Source organism: Muscardinus avellanarius (assembly GCF_963383645.1).
Source record: "Muscardinus avellanarius genome assembly, chromosome: 19".
Lineage (NCBI taxonomy): Eukaryota > Metazoa > Chordata > Mammalia > Rodentia > Gliridae > Muscardinus > Muscardinus avellanarius.
This window is the reverse complement of record NC_137805.1, coordinates 2,906,637-2,931,804: the sequence shown is the minus strand read 5'-3', so window position 1 is coordinate 2,931,804 and position 25,168 is coordinate 2,906,637. Positions and strand designations below refer to the sequence as shown.

General features: G+C 37.3%; 1 protein-coding gene across 1 annotated transcript in view; it reads left to right on the top strand.

Moving 5' to 3' along the window:
- MACROD2 (mono-ADP ribosylhydrolase 2) overlaps window positions 1-25,168 on the top strand; it is a gene marked incomplete at both ends in the record, with an annotated part of 2,062,459 nt that overhangs the window by 1,384,449 nt on the left and 652,842 nt on the right. Inside the window, one exon of the mRNA XM_080716162.1 lies at window positions 5,505-5,535. Within this exon, the coding sequence (XP_080572288.1) occupies window positions 5,505-5,535 (31 nt within the window). The remainder of the gene's footprint in view (window positions 1-5,504; window positions 5,536-25,168) is intronic.

Sequence of the window (25,168 nt, the reverse complement as noted above, 5' to 3'; positions counted from 1 at the left end):
TTCAGCTCTACTTGCATCTGGGGATCTTCATGTCCTTATAAACGCTCTAATGCCACGTAAGACTTGGATTAAATTTGATTGCTTTTCTCCTGTTGGTGGATCCATCTTATGTCAATTTAATTCTCAACCCCAGCTGAAAATCCCTGAGAGGAAGAGGTAAAATTTGGCCTTTCTTTCCCATTGGAGGCTTTACGTAACTGTTCTCCAACTTCTACTTTCCTCTAAACCCAAGATCAACAATTTCCCGTGTGTTTAGTTTGCTCCCATGACACTCTGAGAGTTTGAGCTGAAGCTTCCCTCTCTCCATCACACTAAAAAGGCACAGTGGAAGGTGAGTGACAGGGCACAGCATGCAGGGATGACTCAGAATCTCCTCTAATTTCTATCTTCCAAAGACTATTCTTGAACTCTGAGTTCTTTGTATTAGTAACAAGTTGCTGACAGTGAGCTTGCAATTGATACTGAGAGTAAAACCTCTTGGTGATCTGGGTGAAGACCCATAAAGAGACTACAATATTTTTATTTTTGCTTTATACTATTGGTCTCTGTGATTGGGCAAAATGAGTCATTCCAGAAATATTCTTCATATCTTATTGGCACTGCAAGCTGGTAGTGGATGGCTCAGCGAGTGCTTGCGCAGTATGCAACAGGCCCTGGGTTTTGACCTGCACATTGCAGAAACACATAGATGAAGAAGAAAAAAACACAGATAAGCAATAAAGCGACCTGTGAGTGATGGGGGGAGAGGGAGGGAAATTCCCTAATGTTCACGGTACACATTCACTTACATATCAAAGGTAATTACTAAGCCAAACTTGAAAAGGAGGGAGGGGAAATGGGTAAGGGCTAAATGAGTGATGTGTGCATGTGTGCCTCTACCATCTTGTACTCCATTAAGATGTATGACTACAATGCACCAATAAAAATTTTAAAAATACACACATATAAACATGCATACACACTGATTTGTTGGGGTCCCTTCCACATTCTGCCCTGGGAGCAGCATCTCAGGAGAAGCCTGTGTGCCCAAGAGTAAACCCCTCCCCCTGAGATGCATAGCTTAAAAAGAAGAGCCCGCCTCTTCTAGCCTCCAACGGGCATGCAGGCCCCATGGAACTGCCCAGCCCCAATCCCTGGGAGAGCCGTGCAATTAAAGTGAATGCCACGTGTACCGGACCTCTCTCGTGTTTTTCACACTCTGCCAGACCCACATTTTTATTTTACTTAACGCACACCCCTAAGAATCAATTTTTTTTTTTTTTTTGCCGATCTGGGGATGGAACCCAGGGGTATTTGACCTCCAAGCTACACGCCCTTCCCTACTTTTTATTCTTTATTTTGAAATTGGGTCTCACTGAGTTGCAGAGGGCCTCACTGAGTAGCCGAGGCTGTCTGCGAACCTCAATCCTCTGGTCTCAGCCTCCGAATGCTGGGATTACAAGCATTTGCCACCACGCCCGGCTCAGAATCAAATAATTAACTCAATATAATTTAAAAAATAGCATCTACTATAGCCCAAACATTGCCTTATTTTCTTATTATAAACATTAGCATTTTACTAATAAAAAATTCTGCAGGAGCAGAAAATAAAATCTGTCATTTTGCAGACATTTAACAGAGTGAATTACTACTCTTTCTAAAACAGAATTACACAAATTTTGATGATTTCAGTAAGGCATCATATAAGAGAAAGAACCATCTAGCCTATAAAATGTTATAGAAAATAAAATGGAGTGAGTACACATTAACTCAAAGACATAAAAAAAAAAACTCAGACATTTTGTCATTATTGTTATTGACCTTAACAGTAATGTTAGTTAATATGGTGGGCAGCAGCTGCAGTTCTTAGATTTTAGAACAAAATTTAAAAAAAAAATCTAACATTAATTACCATATCACATTTCTATATTGAGAGTTTTTTATGATTGAAAAATACAAGGGTCTGAAAGATTAAAACAACTTAACTGAATTTACACAGATGAGCATTGGCAAAAGGCATTGTAGTATAGTTTAAAGTCAGGTATTGTGATTCCTCCTGCATGGTTTTTGTTGCTAAGAACTACTTTGGCTATTCTGTATTTTTTTGTTATTTCATATGAATTTTAGGACTGATTTTTCTATGTGTGTTAGGAATGATCTTGGTAATTTAATGGGTATTGTATTGATTCTTATATGTAAGTCATGTCAATATATTTTAAGATAAACTTCAATAGTATATGCCCTTTTACTTGAGAGCCAGTCTTTAAAACATTTGCTGACATGTTAATACTTACTACAAATTTGGCTGAACAATATATAAAAATTTTGAGAAAAATGTGAGAACAAGTATAAACATGAATTTTACTTGAAACTACTTTCTTTTTAAGTTCTGGGGATGGAATCCAGGGGCATTCTACCTCTGAGCTACACTTCCAGCCCTAATTTTTATTCTTTATTTTGAAACGGTCTCACTGAGTTGCAGAGGGCCTCACTAAGTAGCTGAGGGTGTCCTTAAACCCGTAATCTCCCTGACTCAGTCTTCTAAGTACTAGGATTACTAGCGTGTGCCTCCATGCCTGGTTTAGGATTGGATTGCATGTTGTGTACTTGAAGTACAGTGGGGCCAAGTGACCTGCTTTGGCCCATTCACCGTAATTGCATGGAAACTTTAAAAGCCAGTACATGCTATCACTTCATGGGTGACCACAGAGTTCGAGGTGGTGGCTGCTGCAGTAGCCTGGGTGTTGGAATGAGAAGGAAATGGTATAAAGGCCACAGCTGGCCTTAGATGGACATACACAATGAGCAATAAATAAACCTTTGGTTCTTTTAAGCCCCTAGGATTGGGAGATTATTTGTTACCTCATTATAAATTAGTTTACATAAAGAGATTCACTAGCCTGCTTTACTTTAAATTTTAGTATTTTCTGTCAAAGAAATGTATAAAAACGTTTTATATAACACCATAGAATTTAATTTGATAATAAAAGAATGGCCTTATGTCCCATTCCTCATTCTTTCTAATATTTTCTATCCCTCCTACTCCCCAAAGCCAATCATTTAACTCCTGGTTGTTTTTATTAATTATACTTTCTATAACAAGCTAATACTGTTATTTATTGCTTTATCTATTATAGAAATTATGTATTATATTTTACTATGAAAGATGAGGAATGAACTCTATTATACATATACCTTTCACTTATTCTCTTAATTATATTAGACCCTATTCTAAAAAAAAAAAAGAAACATGCCAGAAGAAACACAATACCTAACTTTAAACTATACTAAAAAGCCATTGTAATAAAAACAGCATGGTACTGGCACAAAATCAGAGACATAGACCAATGGATCAGAATAGAAGACACAGAAACATAACTACACACATCCAATTGATTTTTGACAAAGGGTCCAAAAAAACATACACTAGAAAAAAGCCTGTTCAACAAATGGTGTTGGCAAAACTGGTTAACCATATGTGGAAAACTTGAAATAAATCCCACTTTTTCACCCTGCACAAGAGTCAATTCAAGATGGATCAAAGAAGCCAGGAGTGGTGGCACATGCTTGTAATCACAGCACTTGGGAGGCTGAGACAGGAGGATCGCACTGGTTTAAAGCCAGCCACAGCTACTGAATGAGGCTCTCAGCAATTTTGTGAGACCCTGCTTCCAAATAAAGTATAAAATAGGTCTGAGAGTATAGCCTGGAGGTGGAAAAGCCCCTGGGTTCCACCCCCAGTACCACTACCCCACCCCCCAAAAAAAGATGAATCAAAGATTTGGAAATTAAATCAGAGACCTTGAAGCTCTTTGAAGGAGGTCAACACTGCAACACATAGGCACAGATAAAAACTTTCTCAACAAGACCCCAAAGGCACGAGAAACTAAAAGGCGAATCAATACTGTGTGATTGCATGAAACTGAAGAGCTTCTGACAGCAAAGGAAACTCTCAAGAACCTCCACCGAGAGCCAAGAAAATGGGAGATTTTTGCCAGCTACTCTTCCAATAGAGGACTAATATCTAGAATATACCGAGAGCTCAAGAAACTCAGCACTAAGAAAACAAATAACCCAGTCAAAAAATGGGCAAGTGAATTAAATAGACACTTCACAAAAGAAGAAATTCAAATGGCCAATAAATACATGAAAAAATGTTCAACATCATTGACAATCAGAGAGATGCAAATTAAAACTACCTTGAGATTTCACCTAACTCTGTTTAGAATGGCAATCATTCAAAATACAAACAACAACAAATGCTGGCGAGGATGTGGAGAAGTGAGAACTCTAAAACATTGTTGGTGAGATTGCAAATTAGTACAAACACTTTTGAAAATAGTATAAAGGATCCTCAGAAAAATGGTAATGAACTTACCATTTGATCCAGCAGTACCACCTCTGGCTATCTACTCAAAAGAAAAGAAACCAAACTACCAAACCAATGCATGTGTATCATAGCTACACAATTCACCATTGCCAAACTGTGGAACCAGCTAAGATGTCCATCAACAGATGAGTGGATTACAAAACTGTGGGATATGTACACAATGGAATTTTACTCAGCCATAAAGAAAAACGCAATTACATCATTTACAGGGAAATGGATGGAACTGTAGGACATTATGCTAAGTGAGATTAGTCAGTCACAATAAAGAAATTTGATGCTTTCCCTAATATGTGAAAGCTAGGGAGAAATGGGTAATAGGAGGAACTCTAGATGAAGAAGGAGATTCTATAGAGGAGCAAATAAGGAGACCTAACTGAGGGGATGGGAGGGGGGAAGAGGGACACTAAGCATATGATGTACTTAAACGAACGTATCATAGTCAATGACTAAGCCAAGCATGGGAAGGAGGTATGGGGAGGGATTGGAGTGGGGATGGGGCAAGGTGATGTGTGCATGTATGCCTTCACCATCTTTTATCCCATTAAGATGTAAGACTATAATAAAAATATTTTTAAAAAAATTCTAAATAGCTCTTTAAAAACACTTTTGAAAAATTCTGCCAAAATTTTGTATTTGCAGTAGCCAGACCTTGGTTTTAGTTGTCCCATGATATGGATCATGACTATTGACTGATGATTTTGTTTTCAAACCTCCAGCATAACATATAACAGAGATCTGGGAAGAGACACTCAAGAGCTACCTTATGATAGACATAAAAAAATCTTAAAGAGCATAGGTTACAGTAAAATATAATGAAGAAAGTAGAAAAATCAGTTCTGATTATTTTCTTTGATATCTATTTCATTGTGGATATATGTAATTTAATTTTACAATAGTGTTTAACAAATGCTTTGAAACATTCTTAAAAATATAGCAGTGGGTTATTGAGTGTATGTATATTTGCAGATAAGGAGAAAATTTTAGTTAATCCAATATTCCCATTTCAGAGTGTCTCCTGCCCCAATTCATAGTTCTGAGTATGCAGGTAGAGGCCATCTCATCCTCAGGTAAGGTAAATGATGACAAGAAGAGCTATTCCTTTAAATTTGATTGCAATTTTTATGTTTATTTACAGGCATTTCCCTGCATCTCAACAGGCATATATGGTAAGTGAGCCAGCTTCCCATGATCTATTTCCTTGGTTCTTTTTGTTGTTGTTGTTAAATATGGGTTGGTGATTATCCAAAAAAACAAAGAGGTTCTATGATTAATATATTTTGGTATAATTTAAAGAGATTCAGAATGCATTAAATCCCATTACGGAATCTCGGAGGCTCTCCAGATTTCTTTGTATTTGTGAATTTGGTTATATCAGCTATCACATTAAATGGTTTGATACATTGTGTCTTGAAGTTTTTTGTTAAGCAAAAAGTTTCTTCTTGTAAAATTGACCTCTAGCATTGTTTTCTTTAGTAAAGTCAGGTTTTAACTCAGAACAATAATGCACATTAAGCCTAGCATTTTCATTATTTTATTATAAATCACAAAGTAATAGAAACATTAAAGTGTATACAGATGCATAGATCTGTATCTTCCAACTTTTAGGAAATCCAAAGAAATGATTATTAATAAAAACAAAGAGTTTTAATAAGTTGTAAATATTTTTCCTGGCATTGATTGACTTTTTAAAATAGTGAATGTTTTACTTATTTGTTTTCACTAGCCTAAAGCTCTTTAAGTATTCTTTCACCTACAGTATTTTCTATGCATTTTTACACAGGTCCTTAATAAGTATATTTTACCATATCAGGTAAAATGCAGCATATTTGTCATTTTATTGTCTTCTGACCCAAGCAAAAGAGGTTATAAACTTTCTGAACTTAAACTTTTCACGTGAAAGCTTGTAGCAGAAATATAAATTACGTAAAAATGTTTAAATTCATTACTACAGGGGAAGCATACTTAGAATGATGTCACAAGTAGAAAATTTAATTTTTCTTAATCTAGTATTTCTTTCTAAGATCTTGGTGAAAATAAAATGAAAAGTGTAGGACTGAATCAAATTAAGCGATTAATGATTTGGTCACACATTTAAAAATCCAGGCAAGCCTTTTTCTTTTTCTGATTCCACTTCAGAAATCAATATTCCACTTTGTGGAAACAAGGTAGATAATGGGCTCAAGAGAACTATACTAGATCACCTGCTCAGTTATCCCCATCATGGCCATTCTTTATACTTCACAAATGTCGTTAGAAATCTTAAATATATGCTTAAGGGAAGTATTATGTGCAATGTTTTGCCTATTAAAGAGCCTAACCCTTTATTTCACCTTATATAGAGCCAAAGCAGACTCTGTTGCAGAAATAATTTTCACTCTGAGTATGTTCTTTTATCATAATCTCAATTTTCCTTGACAACAGACAAACCACAACCCAACTACTTAAACTCATATTATGCACATCATTTTTTCTTTGCTTATTACCTTTGTCTGATTGTTGATGTCTGTTTTGTGCCTGAGAATATTGTGGTAATGTGTGGAGAACTCCAAAAGAGAAGTTTATCTAGTATGATATCCTATAAAAAAGGGAATGACTAGAAAGAAAAAGAGAAAAATAAAGGAAGATGAAAAGGTTCCATCAAACTGGAGACTTCTGTAATACCATGAAAACTAAATCAGATCTACTGTGGATCAAGCTCAATGATAATCCCTGAGGCGCAGGAATTTCTTTCTAGAGAAAGTAATAAGGCTTAAAATAGAATGGCTATTTTGAGTGGAGTGGTAGTACGCCACTGTGGTGAATGAAAAGAAAACAGTGAAGATGGTTGGGGAGGACATCAGTTGAATGAGCTGCTCTAGCTGTTTTGAAAGGCTGTTATTAAACAAGCTTAATTGTTTGTATGATGATGCTGTGTTGATGAATGTACATTCTCAGGTCCTGGCTACTCATCACTTTTCCCTGTATTTTGGATAGGTTGAAATGGAGGCTAATACCCTCAAGATCCAATGGAATATTAGTTAGCTCCATTGGGCCTGAGATTTCATGTTTATTATTAGCTCCATGGCATCCTGCTGTAGTAGCTTTTAGAATACTCCAAGTCTCTGTATTTTGTGGATGATTCAACATTATAGAGCTTAAAAATCATTTCATATGATTCTTGTGAAGTCAAAGCTTTCTGAGTATTTTTTATTTTTTTCCCCAAGACCAATATGTTGTAGACCAAATTTTTTTGCTCTTCTTCAGAAGCCTCTCCTCCTCCTTCATTATTCAGATTAGTTTTACATTTGCCTTCATTTATAGAGATTTGAAATGATAGTTTTAAAAGAAAATCCTCAGTTATAAAGAAAAAAAATTTAAATCAAGCATAGGAAGCTGTGGAGATTTTTCTCTGGGATTTGGGAGGGAGAGACCTGAGAGGGGAAATTGAACAGCTACCTGATGGGCAGCTGCCCTGAACACAAGACAGTTGGCTGATGACCAGCTGTCCTGAAATGAAAGCAACAGCTACCTGATGAGTAGCCATACTGAAATGTAATTGCCTGATGAGCAACTACCCTGAACAATTTCCTCTAGTGCAACTGACCCAGTTTTGTTTTTTTTTTTTTATTAAAACCAAGATTTTATGCCCTACACCAGTGAAATTCCTAGTAGAAAAGCATAAACACCAAAGAACAATAGTGAGGCATTAAGTGAAAGACAAGTAAATCACCAATCATAAACAAGACAAAAGGAAGGCCTGTGACATCACAGGTCTTGTGATTAGCCCCCTGATTACAGGTCTCTAAGATCAGGCCCCTGACCTTGCGGGTGGGTCCTGGGGGGCAAATTCCGGAAAGACAGTGGTCACGCCCAGAGTTTTGGAGAATTCGACCTTTCATAGAATCTCCTTTAACTCTTTCAGGAACCTTCCGTTCCTCGGGCTTTGTCCATGTCGTCCATCAGGAAGCTGCAACACTTTGTATGTCATACAAGAATGGGTTCAGAGCAAGTTTTCAGGATAATCTTTTGGTTTTGTTCCTTGTTTTTCCTATTCCATATTTCAAACCTTTCCCAATTACTTTTTCTAAAATACCATTTGGTACATGTTTTCTATCTGCTCAGGAGCCTTTGATCATATTCTGTTACTTGCAGATTATTGTTCATTCTTCCTTGCCTTAACCATGGACACTTTATATATCCCCGTAATGTGGTGCTTTAAAAATTTGTTAGAGAGCCGGGCGTGGTGGCACAGGCTTGTATCCCTGTGCTTGGGAGGCAGAGAGAGGAGGATCACGCAGGTTCGAAGTCAGCTGTGCTGGCTTAAGAGACCCTGTTTCCAAATAAAAGATATAAAATAGGTCTGGGAGTGTAGCCCGGAGGTAGAAGGGCTTCCAGGAATTTTCCATAATTTTTTTTTTGTTGTTGTTAGAGAAAGGGGGGGGGGGATTTCTCCTTGATATGTGAATCAATGTACTATGAAGTTTATATATACTTTGCTTTTGTATTTTATTTTAATTTTTGGTGGTACTAGGGTTCCTGGAAGCCCTTCTACCTCCGGGCTACACTCCCAGACCTATTTTTTTAAATATTTTTATTTGGAAACTGGGTCTCTTAACCTGCGCGATCCTCCTGTCTCCGCCTCCCAAGCGATCCTCCTGTCTCCGCCTCCCAAGCGCAGGGATTACAAGCTTGCGCCACCACGCCCGACTGCCTTTGTATTTTTTAGAGGAGTATTTAGTTTGCAGCATTTTCAGAGTTTTTCAACTATAGAAAATCTTACTCTCTCGACTATTTTCTGGACTATTGTTTTCTCCATAATCTAGTTTGAGAAGTATCCAAGAAGCTTTTCATCCAGCATAACACATCCAGCATGACACATCTTCTGTGACCTAAATATGCGATTTACTGAATCTCATATAAATAACATGTCATATAAATAACAAGGGCCAACTGTGGGAACCCTCTTGAAATGTCCCCTTTATACTATCCCCCCCTCATACACATATTCACAAAACTAACATGTGCTATCACGCTCTTTTCTACCCAGTGTCCCAAAGTAAAACACACCATACATATTTGTACATATCACATAACATATCAAAGCTTGGCCTCCACCAAGTCTTCTTTGACTCTGCCAGTCTTCAATGGTGATTATACCTTCTGATAGCCTTCAGCGTTTGCCTCTGGATAGTTATCAAATGCTCTCTAATTGCTCCATAGATTTTTTTGCTTACATATTCTGTACTCACAGTCAACTTGGAATTCTTTAAATAATATGAACTGACTTGTACATATTCTTTGTACACCCAGTTCCAAGAAAGGCACTGTGTCTGTAAGAGAAGTTCAGTAGATATTTGTTGTTCCAGACAATGGTAAGGATTGTAACACAAATTGTTGCCTAGGAGAAAAAGGAATTGTTGACTGGCAAAATAACAGGGGAAGCTAACCAATTGGTATTTTTTCTTTATTTTTAATTAACACATAAAATCACACAAATTTATTTGATCTTTTGACACATGCAGACCTCGTGCAAGTGTTCAAATCAAGACTAACCTATCTACCCCCTCTAATATCTGCTGTGTCTTTACAGTGATAACATTCAAAATAACTTCTAGCATTTTCAACTATAGAAGACATTATCACTATCAGTAGTCATCCTACTCTGTTGAAATTTTCTTAATTGGCTAATATTTATATCAAGGAAAAGAAAAGTGTTTCTAAAAAGCATTCTTAAACTGCAAATGATATTTGTAAGTATGGCAGTATCCACCTTCTTCAGTTGGAGATCCAAATAAATACATCACTTAATTTTTTTTTTTTTTTTTTTTTTTGCATACTGGGAGGAACCCAGGGTCATTCTACCTCCAAGCTACACCCTCAGCCCTATTTTTCATCCTTTATTTTGAAACAAGGTCTCACTGATTTTCAAAAGGCCTCAGTAAGTAGATGAGGCTGTCCTACTAACCATGATCCTCCTGCTTCAGCCTCCCAAATGCTGGGATTACAACTGTGTGCCACCATGCTGGCTGTCACTTATTTTAAAAAAATATCCCTTTGTGGTTAATTATGATCTCTGGGGCAGTGGTTAGTCAGGAACATACTGGTTGGCTTATTCTGACTTCTCCCAACATGCTCTGGACATAGCATACTTCCTTAGGAGTTGTTACTTCTCAGATACCTGTTTACTTTGGAGTTGCCTTCACTTTCAGATCTTATGAGTATTGTGGAACTATCTTCTGGAAGCATTTAGTTATTTAACCCCACCCCAATCTCATACTCACATAACTTCAGTGACCATCCCCATTTAATGGAAACTCAGCACTATCACATGCAGAGTGACCCTGGAGGACCTGGCTGACCCCCGTGCTTTGGGATCTTTATAGCACAGAAGAAGCTGCCTGTCCCCCTTCCCCAGTTGTTCTGCTGCTCAGCTTTACCAAGGCAAACTCTCAAGTACAGCAAAATCAGCCAGACTTTTTCTTTCCCACTTAGGGAACTGGGAGTTGAACCCAGGGGCATTCTACCTCTGAGCTACACTCCCAGCCCTATTTTTTAAATCTTTCTTTCTTTTTTTTTTTTTTTTTTTGTGGTACTGGGGTTCCTGGAAGCCCTTCTATCTCTGGGCTATACTCCCAGACCTATTTTATATTTGGAAACAGGGTCTCTTAAACCAGCGAGGCTGTCTCAGAACCAGCACGATCCTCCTGTCTCTGCCTCCCAAGCACGGGGATTACAAGCGTGCGCCACCACGCCCGGCTTTTTATTCTTATTTTATTCCTGTTTTCATTTTTATTTTGAAACAGGGCCTCACTAAGTTGCTGAGGCTGGCTGCAAACCTATGATCCTCCTGTCTCAGAATCCCAAGTATTGGGATTACAAGCATGTGCCATTATGCCCAGATTTCAGCTAAACCTTTTTGCAGGATGCGACTGGAGAATATCCACCCTGTGACTAAAGCTGATTTAGGGAAGAGACATGATTGGAACAAACTCTGTCTCCTTTGAAGTTCTCTTAGAAGAGGAGCCAGTCTTTTCCACTCCGACTTTCAGGGCCACTGTGGCTGTTCTAGCAAAATGCTTTCAGTATGGTTGCACATGGCACCAGCCCCTCTGCTTACACTCAGGATAAAAGGCCACACTTGGCAAAATACCAAAGACATGCCTGTGCTACTTTGGGAAAAATAGATCCAGGTGAAGCTTACAGGGGCCTCCAGATTCCTGTTAAAAATTTGATTTGGCCTCCACACCAGTCTCAGAGGGACATATTTGAACTTCCATGATAGACATTTCAGACCTCGTGCGTGCCTTTTGCCCTTTGAGCTCTCTTTGGACACTCTGGTGTTAATAACTTTAACAAAATGGGCTAGACATGATACATGGCAAAGGAATTTTTTACTGAGAAATGAACGGCAAAAATAATATTAGTCCATTTTTATGAGAGTACTATAGTTAACAGATACAACATCCAGGTGGAAAAGTGTATCTCTTGAGTACTTGAACATTGAGAAAATATACTCTCTGGAGAAAAAGAAAAAGAAAACAATCTTGTCATTTGCTTTCCAGGTATGATTTGGCATTTTTAGAGAGGAAGCAATTTCAGACATTGAGTTATTGGCTGAAAATCTGAAGAAAAAGTTAAGTGCAGTATAAGTTAGCTGCAGCAGCTCCCATATTCATTCATTTGTGTCTGTTATTAACGTGTAAGGCCTGTTTCTCTTGAATTCCCTGATTTCCCTTTGGTTTCCAGCAAATGCTGCCAGGTCTCAACTTCCTAATTGAATCTCATTTGCATTCAAGTTTGCCCTGCTTCTAATGGAGATAAAGGAGAGCAATGTGCTGTTTTGTTAACCTTCTATATACATGGCAAATATTTTTACCAGTACATCTGTCTAAACTCAGAGACACGACTTGGAAAGAAAACAGGATGTTCTCCAATGACCATTCTAGGGCCATGCCCTCCTCTGTCAGCTTTAAATACTGACAGATTTGAGAAGGTGTGACAGCCATCGCTGTGCAATTCCGATCGTGCCAGAACAGTTCTCTTATGTAACCCATTTGGGAACCAGAGCAAAATTGACAAAAATATGTATCCCTTCCTTTCATCTCTCCAGCCCCCTCTCCCTTCCCCCTGCTTTCTTCTCTTCTCTTTGATATTTCCATTTGCTTTGAAAACTTCCTTTCAGGTGGTTAATGATGACTCTTTTCCCTCTCGTAAAATCTCTTTTCTGGCATCCTATGCTTTTTATCCTTGTCAAATTATTTCCACTAATAGAAACATTATCACTCTTGGCAATCCTTGAGTTAATCACTGGCCCTCAAACAAAGTACCATTAGAATCAGTGCGACTTACTTCCCTTAAGAAAATGTAGTGCTGAGGCCAAATTATGAGGCAGTAAGAGAGACCTTGAGACAACAACATTCTGGCTATTAAATTGTTTTTAACCCTTTCGGGGCTTAAGATTTTGATAGTTTTAATTAACATATTCATACACATACACATTTATACATATATCCCCCAAACATGGTATAAATTCCTCTGTTTATCTCAAAGCTATATGGGTCTTTAACATTAAAAAATCAAGCTCATATACTCAAAGTACTACCTTCATGCTGAAAAATAGTCTCAGGTATCTAACAACAATATTTTGATAGTGAAGTATTTTTGACAGTGAGACACATAAGGCGGGCTTCCCCCAGGGGATCTGCTAACAGAGTGAACATTCTAGAAACTTAGCTTTCTAGTATGGTAGACCCAGTGAGAAACCACTCTCAGGCTCCCTAGTGTTCTGTTCAAACTGAACAATTTGGGGAGCTAATTAAAAGATTAAGTGTCTCAAAAAGTTATAAGTATTAGAATTTTATTGCTCTTTCTGAGGTCTCTTGCAAATGTGTGAAGGTGAAAATTTGACCATGGATTAGAAGGAACAATTGAGTTTCAACCTGCCTCTTCCTCTGATGCTGCCACAAATAGTTATGCTGTATTTTGAAAATGAATTTCCTTATAGAAGAAGCATTAAAGCACTAAGTCTAAAGGAGACAGGAAAGCTACATTAGTAAATCGCAGGGTCTATCTACTTAGTAGTTGCTTCAGGAATATCTTTCAGACACCTTGAAAAATAGGAATTCTATTAAGAAAATCTCCGTAAGTAACTGTTTAGGAATATGTGAGATGTAGCCACACTTCAGTGTGATTGCTGAAATAGTTTATATGTGCTTGTTTTGCTAATTCAGTCTTGAATGACACCTATCTATCTTACTTCTTGTATATATTTGTATCTTGGGGTGAGTTTCAAAAACACAGCTCAGCTGCCTTTAGAAAAGACTTTAAAAATAATTTTGACAGTTCTTAGAGAAGTTATGTATATTTATTTCTCTAAGAGTGATTTCCATGTCAAATTATTTTAATCAATGATTCTATTATTGAAATGTATATTGGAATGCCTCTGAAAGAGACTCTATTAGTTAAAGCTAAGCTTCCGTAACAAAGACGTTCCAAAATAGAGTGGCTTAGTGAGTATAGATGGTTATTTTGCCTTTTTCTAACAACTTCAAGTAAACATTCTGTTTGTGTAAAGAATTTTTCCACTCTATCATTCATGGAGCTAGGAATCTGTTATGCCTTCCTGAAGACATTGCTATCTTGCTATCATTGGCTTATCTACCCTGATTTTTTTTTGAGGGAAGGGACACACACACACACACACACACACACACACGTGCGTGCACACACACACTCATACATACAATGGACACATCCTCTATCTCAGGGTCCCTAAACTCAGGGTAGCATTGATTATCATTGTCCCTATTCACTTTTTGTTGGAGAGAAATTCATCTCAGGACCATTCTAACTGGAAAGGAGTTTGAAAAGTTTAGTCTTGTTTAGAATTCATATTTCTGACTATAATTCTATTATGTGGAAAGAAAAGTGCATTATATTTTGATGGTCTTTTAGATTTTACCACTCAAGGGGAAAAGAAAGGCAAAGTAAACCACACAAATCACTCCTTAACAGTATAGGGGTGATTTACCTACCCAGAATGGGTGCTTATTTTGCATTCATATTTGGTGATTTTTATATTATCTATTGTATTAAAATATCATTATCTGAATCCTTAAAAGCATGGCAGTGTGGAATTCTTAGGGCATATGTTCAACCATCTGTCAATCATTGTCAGCCAGCGTATGTAGACATTTAGATTTCACCTCAATTGTATTTACACTTTTTGGTGCAATACTTCTTGCAAAATTTTCAGGCATATCAATGGCAACATGTATGTATACATATATATATATAGTAAATAAATAATTACATCCCTTGTTACAGTGTAATTCTGGTCCATTTCCATAGAAACTGTTAGAGAAATCAATTACAATTTGTTTCTCTAATACCCTTAGTCTCTAAGGCTACATCCATCTATAGTCATACAATAGATCCTAAACAATAGATCAAAATTCTGAGTATCTAAGAACTCTAGGGAAATGTGAATTTAGGGGAGAGTCTGAGCACATTTGAATGGAAATAATAGATCTGTATTTTCTGACAGTCAAAGGAAGTCTTACTAGAATCATTAGAACTGAAGATAGTAGTTCATACTTTGCCTCCCATTTCAGCCCTGTCAACAAGGAGAGTTCCCTAAAATGACAGCAAATTGAACTGAAATTTTAAAAATCAACATAAAATTGCCTCACTTCTAGAAGTCGTTGACTTGAGTTCACTTCTAAATGTTCTAAATGAATCTGGCTTCACCTAATGGTCCCGATTCTTCTTCCCAAGTGACTACATTTTGGATAAAACTCACTTTCCCTTTATTCAAGATTCTCATTCTGATAAATGGGACTTAGAAGTAGAACTGGCTCTCATTTATATCTTTGTTATATCCTAGCACCTAGAACAGTAGTGGAGAAAACATAGGTCTTAATAAATATTTAGCAATTAAAATATAAATAGTTCGCGAATTGTGACAGAAGCTATTGATCTGTTCTCTCTACACTAGACTCGAAACTCTGGGTTCAGTAGCCACTAGTTTCTATCATACCCCATTTTTTTTTCTTCCGTTAAAGAATGAAAATTATTTCATTTAGACTTGACAACGATAACAAAAAAGTCAGATAATAACAAAGCCCAATTTTCAAAAGCAATTTAATTAAGATATAATTCATATAACATGAAAATGTATTTTTAAAGTTATTCTATTATATTCACAGAGCTGTGCGATCATTATCATAATCTAATATTAGAAGATGTTCCTCAGCCCCCAAAGAAATCCCATATTAGGTGTCATTCCTTTTTCCCTTTTCCTCAGCCGTAGACAACTATTAATTTATTCCTGATCTCTCTAGATGTGCCTATTCTGGATACTTTATATAGATGGAATCATAAAATGTATGGCTTTTTGTGACTGATGTGTTTCACTTAACACCGTATTTTCATGGTTCATCTATATTATGGCAGGATCATTTCTTTCTTTCTCTTTGTTAGTGCTCCATTGTATCTGCATATCACATTTTGCTCATTCATCAGTTAATGGATATCTGAGCTGTTCTTATTTTGGGGCTATTATGAATAATGCTTCTAAGCATCTGATTAATGTATAACTGTATATCTATGTTTACAAACTATAAATGTGATGCAGCAGCAGTTCCTAAGTTAATTTATGTTCTTCTTGAAACAATTCTCATATCCTTTTTTGTTCTTTAATTTTTCCCAAGCCCCTTCAAAAGCTGCTATGTCTTGATAGCTCTGGTGTCCTGCTGTCCCATGTGGTGATGTAGGTTTCTTAACACGTGGCCTGTACCACAATGTGTTCAAGTGCAGTCAGTCTTTGTGTATCACTGCGTTCCTTCTCCTCTTATGGGGCTAAGGACATTAGGGAAGGATGTCTATCAGGGTGGCTGTGGGCATGGGTTGACTCTCGATCTACATTTCTCAAATTGTTTCTCATTAGCTATGTGCTCTCATTCCACTACTTATTCTCTTTATGCCTCAGTAACCTCAACTGTCAAATGGGGATGATAATGCCTTTAACAGGGATTCTTGTAAAGATTATATAATGCATTGAAGTGCTTATCTTGGTTTTAGACATATAGCAATATACATTTAATGATTTTTGTTACTAATATTGTTAATAATAACATATCGTTATCACTCTCCTAACAGAATCTGAATCTCTGAGGGCCCAGGGGGGTTTGTGTTGTATTCACTACTAATACCTGGAGTATAGAAGAGTGTCTCCATGGATGAATAAATAATTTACTATTTGAAGGAGACTTTACTCGTGCTCAGAATGACAGTGGTCAGTAATCTCTTATAATAAGAGCCTCTTCCCTTTGTGTTGCTTTCCTTCTGCTACTCCTTTGACAGCCAGATGTCTTCACTCGACCACCTCTGGATGTTGTGCTAGGGCCTGTGGGTTAGGCTTTCTGGAAATGAAGCCTGCAGTATTGTGCCATGCTTTCTACATCACACTAAACACCATAGCCAATTGTGGAAAAAAGGGTCAACTTGCCTAAGCACCTTCCAGCTTCTTAAATTTTACCAAGCTTTAACAATGAAATGGAAACATTTTATTTTCTCTATAAATAAATAAAAGTTTCAGTGAGAGAGACAGCAATTGCAGTTACTTATGATCTCAAAAGTGAAGTTTCATGTTGTAAGACAGCAAATTCTTAGGGACAAATCCAAACTATTGTTTTTGTGCAGTACATTTTTAATCTTCTTTCTTAGAAGACCTTGGGAATGAGTAACAGTTACCCTACCACTTGTTTTAAAGAGGGGAGAAGCCCAGTGCTTGCTTTCATTGCCCAAAATGCACAGAAAGCTTGCACATTTTTTTTTAATTTCTAGGATTATGGCCTCTGGAAGCTGGAAGCTGTTTTGGAAACCGTACTTAATCCTTATTTTCGTGGCTGGGAAAAACAAGAGACCTGATGCTGCTGAATGACTTGCCTGCAACATTCAACTAGTTCATGTAAAAACTTTGGTCAGTGCCCAGTCAAGCCAAAGAGAAGGGCAGCAAGATCAGAAATTTAGAAATCAGTCCTACTAGAAATTATAGTCCAGGAAGGTCTACCCATTAATCCCTTCCTTGAACTTCTATTTCAAGCTTCCTCACATGTTAGAAATGGGTACCATATTAATATATACCTTCTTCATGAATCTGTTTCCTCAAGGTACCAGGGTATAGTCTATGCAAGTGAGGATTTTTTTTAGTTGAAATTTCATTTATATTCTAAATCATAAGTATATTATAATATTCTTAAAACAAAATGCTTTGCATTACTTACACTTAAGTAATTTTACAGCCCTCCTGCAACAAATCTTTTTGTATGATTAATCCTCAGGAAGGTGCTCTTCCTGTGGTTTATGGTCCCTCTGGCACACTGCCAACGCCCCAGTTTGAAAAGCCAGGCATTCGACCAACCTTGCAAATGCCAGCCCTTGCACATAATTACAGGAGTCTGTGAAAGTGATCTCCAGCAGCTGAGGGGCTCCACGCTCCCTCAAATTCTGAACCCCTTAGCAATCTTGGAAAGATCTGCTGGTACTGCCATAGGGAAAGGTTAGCATCCTAAATTACAATCTCTCACTTTTTTTTTGAATCTTTGCAAATATTTTATCCTCTCATCCATATTGAAAAACAAAGAAAAGTGCACAGTGTTGCTGTTTCCCCATGTTGTATATCGAAGGAAAAAGGACTCATCAGCATTTTCTGTCCTTCAGAAAACAATGAAAATATGCCTCATTGCCAGGACAAAATAGTGGGATTGCGTGAGGGGATCTGGGAAATGTAAAAATATGTGTCTTGAAACTATTTTCTCAGATCTCTCTGCACAGATTGAAGGTAGTACTGGCACCTGAGTGGTACTTGTATGTGTATGCTGTAGAAAAAGTATCCCACTCTAGTCCTCCCAACAGACCTTACTCCACACCATCTGTCCAATCATAGGGAGAAATAATAAATAGGAAATGCAGTGAGAGTGGGAAAGATAGCAAAGAAGAGGAACAAGAAGAAGATATGAAAATGCCAAGAAGCTGACTCAAGTGGGCTGCAAGCTCATGGCAGGGGAGCCATTCCCAGGCACACAGAGACCAGCTAGAGGATGAGCTGGGACACATGGACCCATTTGTGCTCAGGAACATTTCCTTACACTTCTACCTCAACTCCTACTCCACAACTTCTATTTATCTTATCTGAAGCGGTGGGGCCAGAGCATCAGAGCTCCTATCAGAGCTCTCAAGAGCAAGAAAGTGAGTGGGAAGATGAGGGTTCTCCCAAGCATTTCCTACTAGACTCTCCTCTTACCCCAAGGCTGGCTTGGCCACTTCTTCAGACCCATCAACATCTCCATATAGCTTTCTTTCCAACGGTGAAGTCTGGTGCCTAGCTGACCTTCCATGTTGGAAAATCAGGTCTTGACCATTTCCTTCCCAGTGTACGGTCTTGTCTCCAGAAGCCTCCTTTAGGGAACCCCAGGAAATTCTGTGGTTGCTTAAGAATTTGGAAAACGTGGGCAAAATTAGTGAAGCTGTTCTCCTTTGCAGTGAGGTGAGATAAGAAAAAATCTAGTGAGTAAATAACCAGTGGTAAGACATGGTGGCCCTATCCCTTGTGCTATTAGAAGAAGACAAAGTGGTAGAGGGAGGCTGGTCCAGGACTATGAAAAACCCAAATATTACCCTAATGAGAGGCCATGACGTTCTTCCTCCAGTTTCTAACCTTAGAACCTATGGCCTCTACTCTGATTCTTCATTCCGCCTTTTCTGTACAATACTTGTTAAAGGCCGTGGGCCTTATCATTAGTAATGTAAAATTATCAAGTTTTCATTCCTACTGCTTATAAGATACGAGAGTTCCCCAGCAGTAGAAATGTGTCTTGGGGAGCCCCACCCAAAACCCTGAGCACAGCTTCTTAGGATAAAGGCAAAGCTGTCTGAGCCCTGTCACGGTGTCACCTTGTGCCTGACTTCTCTAGCTTTTTGCACCTAGCCAATGGGAGCTTCTATCCAGGCATTTGTTCTGTTTGTACCTGTAGCCTGGAGACCTTACTGTTCCATCATCAGCTGAGTAATCATTAAAAGCATGGTCTTTGGATGGATTCTTTCCCTTACCTCCTTGTGCAGATCGAATTGTTTTCCTTGAGGTCCATATGACTTTTCTTCTCAAGCCTTGTTGCTACTGAAACTTGATATGTGTTAGTGTCTGAATTTGTTCACCCTTATGTCCCCAGCTCCCAGCACAGTGTTTGATGAAGGTGTTCAGTATATTCTTGTAAAGTTAATTCATACATATTTCTGTAAAAAAATAAATGCTCCCTGTTCTGTCTCTGTTATAAATTAAATCATTTTTAGATTTTTTGACAATAAAATTACAACCTATAATAATATGAGACTATTAAATGTAAGTTTCAAATAATTAAATGAGAAACAACAAATTGCAACAGGAACAACCTGAGTTAGAGTTCTTATTCTTCATTTCAGGGCTCTTTTTTCCTTCTTTTCTTATTGTATTTGAAACCAAGTAAGTGGGTTTTTTTTTTATTACTCTTAAATGGCCAGAACTTTGTTATTTGCATTGACTTTCCTTATTTTAATTCTAGAGTAATGATTCTGCAGACGATCCTCTTTCCATTTAAGGGACTACCTCCAGGAACTCTTGAGGGACCCAGAGCAGATAATCAAGCTGCCTAATTATTGGTTAAATCATTTGTACTTCAGGATTTGTCAACAGAACATCAACTGATAGATGAACTCATCAATTATTTTTTACTCCCATCCTCAACATGGCAACTGACTAGTGTCTAGACTCTGTGTTATCAGTTAGTTGGAATCCCAGAGCATCCCTTTAGCCCCACTGTCTAGTATAGCACCTACTGCATGAAGTATGCTGAGTACGTTCCCATGACACTAAAATGAGTTACCATATCCTCCACTTGGCCTTGGCAAATGATGGAAGGATTAATGATCGCCACTCATTCATGAGAAGACTCCTAGTTAAAAACAAACACCGTGCAACTGGAAAATCTAAATGCTTATGTATCACAAATAATTCTAAGGATAATATAAGATCAAGGAGCGGTCTTATAAAAGGAGTCACTTTTAATCACTAAAGTAAGATGGATGTGTATTTTTTAAAATAATAAAACAATATCAAAGTTAAAATAATTGGAAAAAGTCTTTTATGAAATGAAACTGCTAGTGTCTCTCTTAAAAGATAGGTCTTCTTGAGTTCCATGTGCATTTCTTAAAAAAAAATCACTTCATATATAATAACCTGTAGACGTAACCAAATTGTCACTCTTTTTCTCCATGGTTTCTAACTCAGGAAGGTCTTATTATTTCAAGAATATTTTTAAAAATTCACCCAAGTTGAGTTGTGGTGGCACACACTTCTAACCCTAGTATTCGGGAGGCTGATACAGGAGGGCTGCAGGTGTGAGGCCAGTGTAAGCAATTTAGTGAGATCTTGTTTCAAAATAAAAAATAAAACAGGGCTGAAGATGTAGATCAGAGGTAGAATTCCATTGGGTTCAATCCTTGTACCACAAAAAAAAGAATAAACAAATAAAAATAAAATTTCACTCAAGTTGTCTTGTGACATAGTCACATTTTAAATGTACAGACATATACTTACTTATAAATGTATGTATACATAGACATGCTTATATACATATTTCACATATAAACATACACATAAATTGACCTATGCATTTTTTATGGTACTGGGGAGGAACCCAGAGGCATTCTACCTCTGAGCTACATTCCCAGCCTTATTTCTTATTCTTTATTTTGAAACAGGGCCTTGCTGAGTTGCAAAGGGCCTCACTAAGTAGGTAAGGCTGTCTGCGAACCCCGATCCTCCTGTCTCAGCCTCCCAAATGCTAGGATTACTAATGTGTGCCACCACACCCACCTGTCTGCTATTATTTTTTCTTTTTGAGGCACTGGGGATAGAGCCCAAGGGCATTCTACCTCAGAGCTATACCCCAGCCCTATCTTTTACTCTTTAGTTTGAACCTGGGTCTCATTAAGTTGCAGAGGACTTCACTAAGTAGCCGAGGCTGTCTGAGAACCTGCAATCCTCCTGTCTCACCCTCTCAAGTACTGGGATTATAAGCATTCGCAACCATGCCTGGCTTTCCTATTTTACTTTTTTAAATTAGCAATTTCACCATTTTTTCTCTTTTTTAAAAATGTAGTGCTATGGGTTGTACATTGGGAATGCTGGGCAAGTTATAGTCTTAATGCTGTGTGTGTGTGTGTGTGTGTGTGTGTGTGTGTGTGTGTGTGTGTTTGTGTGTATGTATAAATATCTGTAATAAAACTATATATAGCTTTCAGTAGGCATCTAATTAAATTAATCACTTATCCTTTTCTTTCCCAAACAACTATTTTTTTATTTCTTTAGACCCAGTAATTATAAAGTAATATTTTCCACTACTGCTTATTATTTGTAGATATATTAGATATTATATATTTTGTTTTGTACATACATATCATATTAAATAATAGAAATTTATAGCTGATTATGTGTACACATGTTTTTAAGTATGACTGGAAGAGAAGGTAGTGTGCATGTTTTCATATCTCAAACATACAATATAACCTATAGGCAAATACAGGATATTTTATTTTCATACTAGATACAATGAGTTTTTTCCACTGACTAAAACAAGACCTCTTTCACCTGCTCCCACCCCTATAAATGAGCAAATTATGTAATGTGAGAATGAATTGAGTGGAGCCCTGACAGTTGTATCTCAGGTGTTTCTAAGTTGTGTCAAGATTTCTTAGAATTATATCAACTGATGTCAGGTTGTTAACGATTTTCTTCAAATACAAAATGTTCTTATGTCCATCTCGCTCACATCTGAAGCCTGTCTGATTATGAGACATACAAAGCTTGACAGCCAGAGACATTTCTTTGCTTATGAATCTATTCCTTTGAGACATTGTTAAAATATTTTCTTAAAAAAGGCCACATCTTCTACCTGTTAGGCAATGAGGAACACAAGTTATTTTGCAATGCCTACCAGTATGAAATTGCATATTGTCCTTTGGAAATGAAAGGGAAGAAAAGATGGCATGCTCGCGTGTGTTTCCCATTTGCTCGTGATTCTGCTGCTCTGTACATCTCCAACAGAGTCAGAGGTATGCTTCCCTTTGGGCTTTTTTGGTGTGAAGTATGGAAGAAACTCTTTCACACCTTTCATTCATGCTGTTAAGACTTAAATCACAAGAACAAAGCATTTTAAACCAACAAAATAAAAGCAAACCTCAGAGTGGCTTTCCCCCTGTAGGGCTTGCCATGAAGGCCAAGACACACATCAGCAAATCTCCTGAAGGGTAGTAAATAAAATATGAGTTACCTGTGACCCTTTCTCCATCATTATAATATACTTGAGAATGGCTTCCTTCTCTCCAAGGCGAATCTGATATGCACAGGGCTGTCAGACCTGCAGAAAGTCACTTGTTTGCCCAGCAGTCTGAGAGAGGACGAGCTGTAATTGGCGATCCATGTCTCCATTTTCATTGTACAGCCATCCCTGACAAATTAATCACAATCAAATGTTGGCTGCAGCAAGGGGCACCCTGTCCCGCAGGTCTGACAGCCAAATATTTCAACTCACCCCTTTAGTCTGAACAAGGGGATGCTGTTGTTTTCTTTTTAACACCACCACCCATAAACAAACTGTACTCTCCACATCTCCAATCCATTAAGGCCTTCCTCAGGGCCCACCAGATATCTGATCAACCAGTGCTGCAGAGAAAGGGAAAGGGATTTGTCTGGATGAGACAAAGGCACTGGGCATTGGCATAGGAATTGACAAGGACATTATGCCCCGGAAAGACCCTGAAGAGTGGTGAATGTGAAACTTCCATGTGGAAGTTGACTGAGGTTAGCTTAGGGCTCAAGCTGGAGACTTCTGTTCTGTGTGTTTGCTTCCTATTTGTCTACCATCCATCAACTAGGTAATGAAATATTTAGATACTTATGAAGGCTCACTTTTGTAGCAACTGGTCCCACTCGACATATAATAAAAAATCTGAAAATATCCTTAAGAATTTTTATATCTATGCCCAGTCCCTGTAATAAAATTCACAATCTTTAGTCATAGGAGAGATTTTAGGCCCTCACTCTTAATTTAGGTATACTTCTAGCAAATGTTTCTTAGCATATAGCAAATTAAAATACAGATCTTAAGTGGTAGATGCTGGCAATAAAGAGTGAATAGCAATGAAAGATGTTGAAAAAATCATAGCCAAGCTTGCTTTCTTTCCCTGCCAGTAGAGCAGAGGAGAAAATTTGCATTTTCAAATGCTCATAGATTTTAAAAGCTAGCCAGGCTCTGTGATGTAATGTTCATGATGCTAAACCCTAAGGGAAATAATCTCTGTTCTCTTACATCTTCTTTTTTATTTTTTAAGACATGGTATTTAGCCGAACTGCATCAAGCAAGAATAATAATCTGCCTCTTTTTCTCATCAAGTTTACCTTTACTTCTTGTAACTGTGGGCAATGGTATTCACAGCTCTGCCATCTGGCTTTCACAAAATTTGGAGCCAGAAGCTTAAGAGAAGGTGGTAGAATGCTTTAATTTCTCAAAAAGCAATCACTGATCAGGCATTCAGATTAAAGAATATGACTTTCTTTAAATTTTCCATTTCACCTCTCCCACATAACTAAATACAATAAAGTATAATTAAAATGCAAGCTTTCATAAATTTTAAATCATGTTTAAAAGTTTTCTCATCTTTGATGCTAATTCAGAAAGTCACTTTTCTCCAAATATATTTAGGGCTAGAGATTCTGTCAATTAAAGTAATGAAGATGATGTGAGGTTCAAATTATAACAAAGAATTTCCCAGAAGTAAATTTAGTGGATCGTTAACTTGTCCACAGTCATATAGATGGAGGACTATGAACACAGTACCCATTAAACTTTTGTTCAATCTTTCCTCAGAGGAACATTATTTAGCATTTTTCTAATGATTATTTATGTTTTTCCAGGGAAAGAATACAACTGAAAGGATGTACAGGAATTGCTATTTTCTCTTTACTCTCATTCACTCACTCACTCATTCATATATATATATATATATATATATATATATATATATATATATATTACATACTATATAATATATGTGAATAATATATATGCATTGATTTCCCCTTTCTCTCATATATATGCATATATGTGTGTATGTATATGTTATAAAATACATCTATTATTTTTCCCTGAATTTACTCCAATGACATGAAGATTCTAGTGCAATGAATCATAGGATCCTTATTTTCACCTCCCTCCCTCACCCTTTCAACATCCTGTTTAAGATTTTGCCTACCAAAAAATAAAAAAGGCAATTAATTTACCATTCTTAACATTCTGTTATTTTTAATTCTTCAGAATTTTGTTTGCATTCTGTCCCAACTGAAATTAAAAAGGTTGTAGCTGACTGCATCAAGATATACTTTTAAGTGAACGATCTGAATGATTCTATAACTAAGTTAATGATGCTATCTCTTGGATATTTTATAAGGCACCTGACATGTTATATATTATTTCCAACCTTCCCAGCAATCTAGATAGATCTATACAGTTCTCCTACAGTATAACAAGAAAGCTGAGACTGAGAAATTACATAACTAACTTAGGAAGGGGCAGAGTTGAGAGAAGACCTCACTTACCTTATTCTCCAGGGGTACACCTGAAAACTGCCCTTACTTCTGCTTGGTAAAGACCAGCACCCAGGAAAACATTCTCCTGACCCAGAGAGGGCCATGACTTAGGTTGCAGTATCAGTAATCATGGTCTC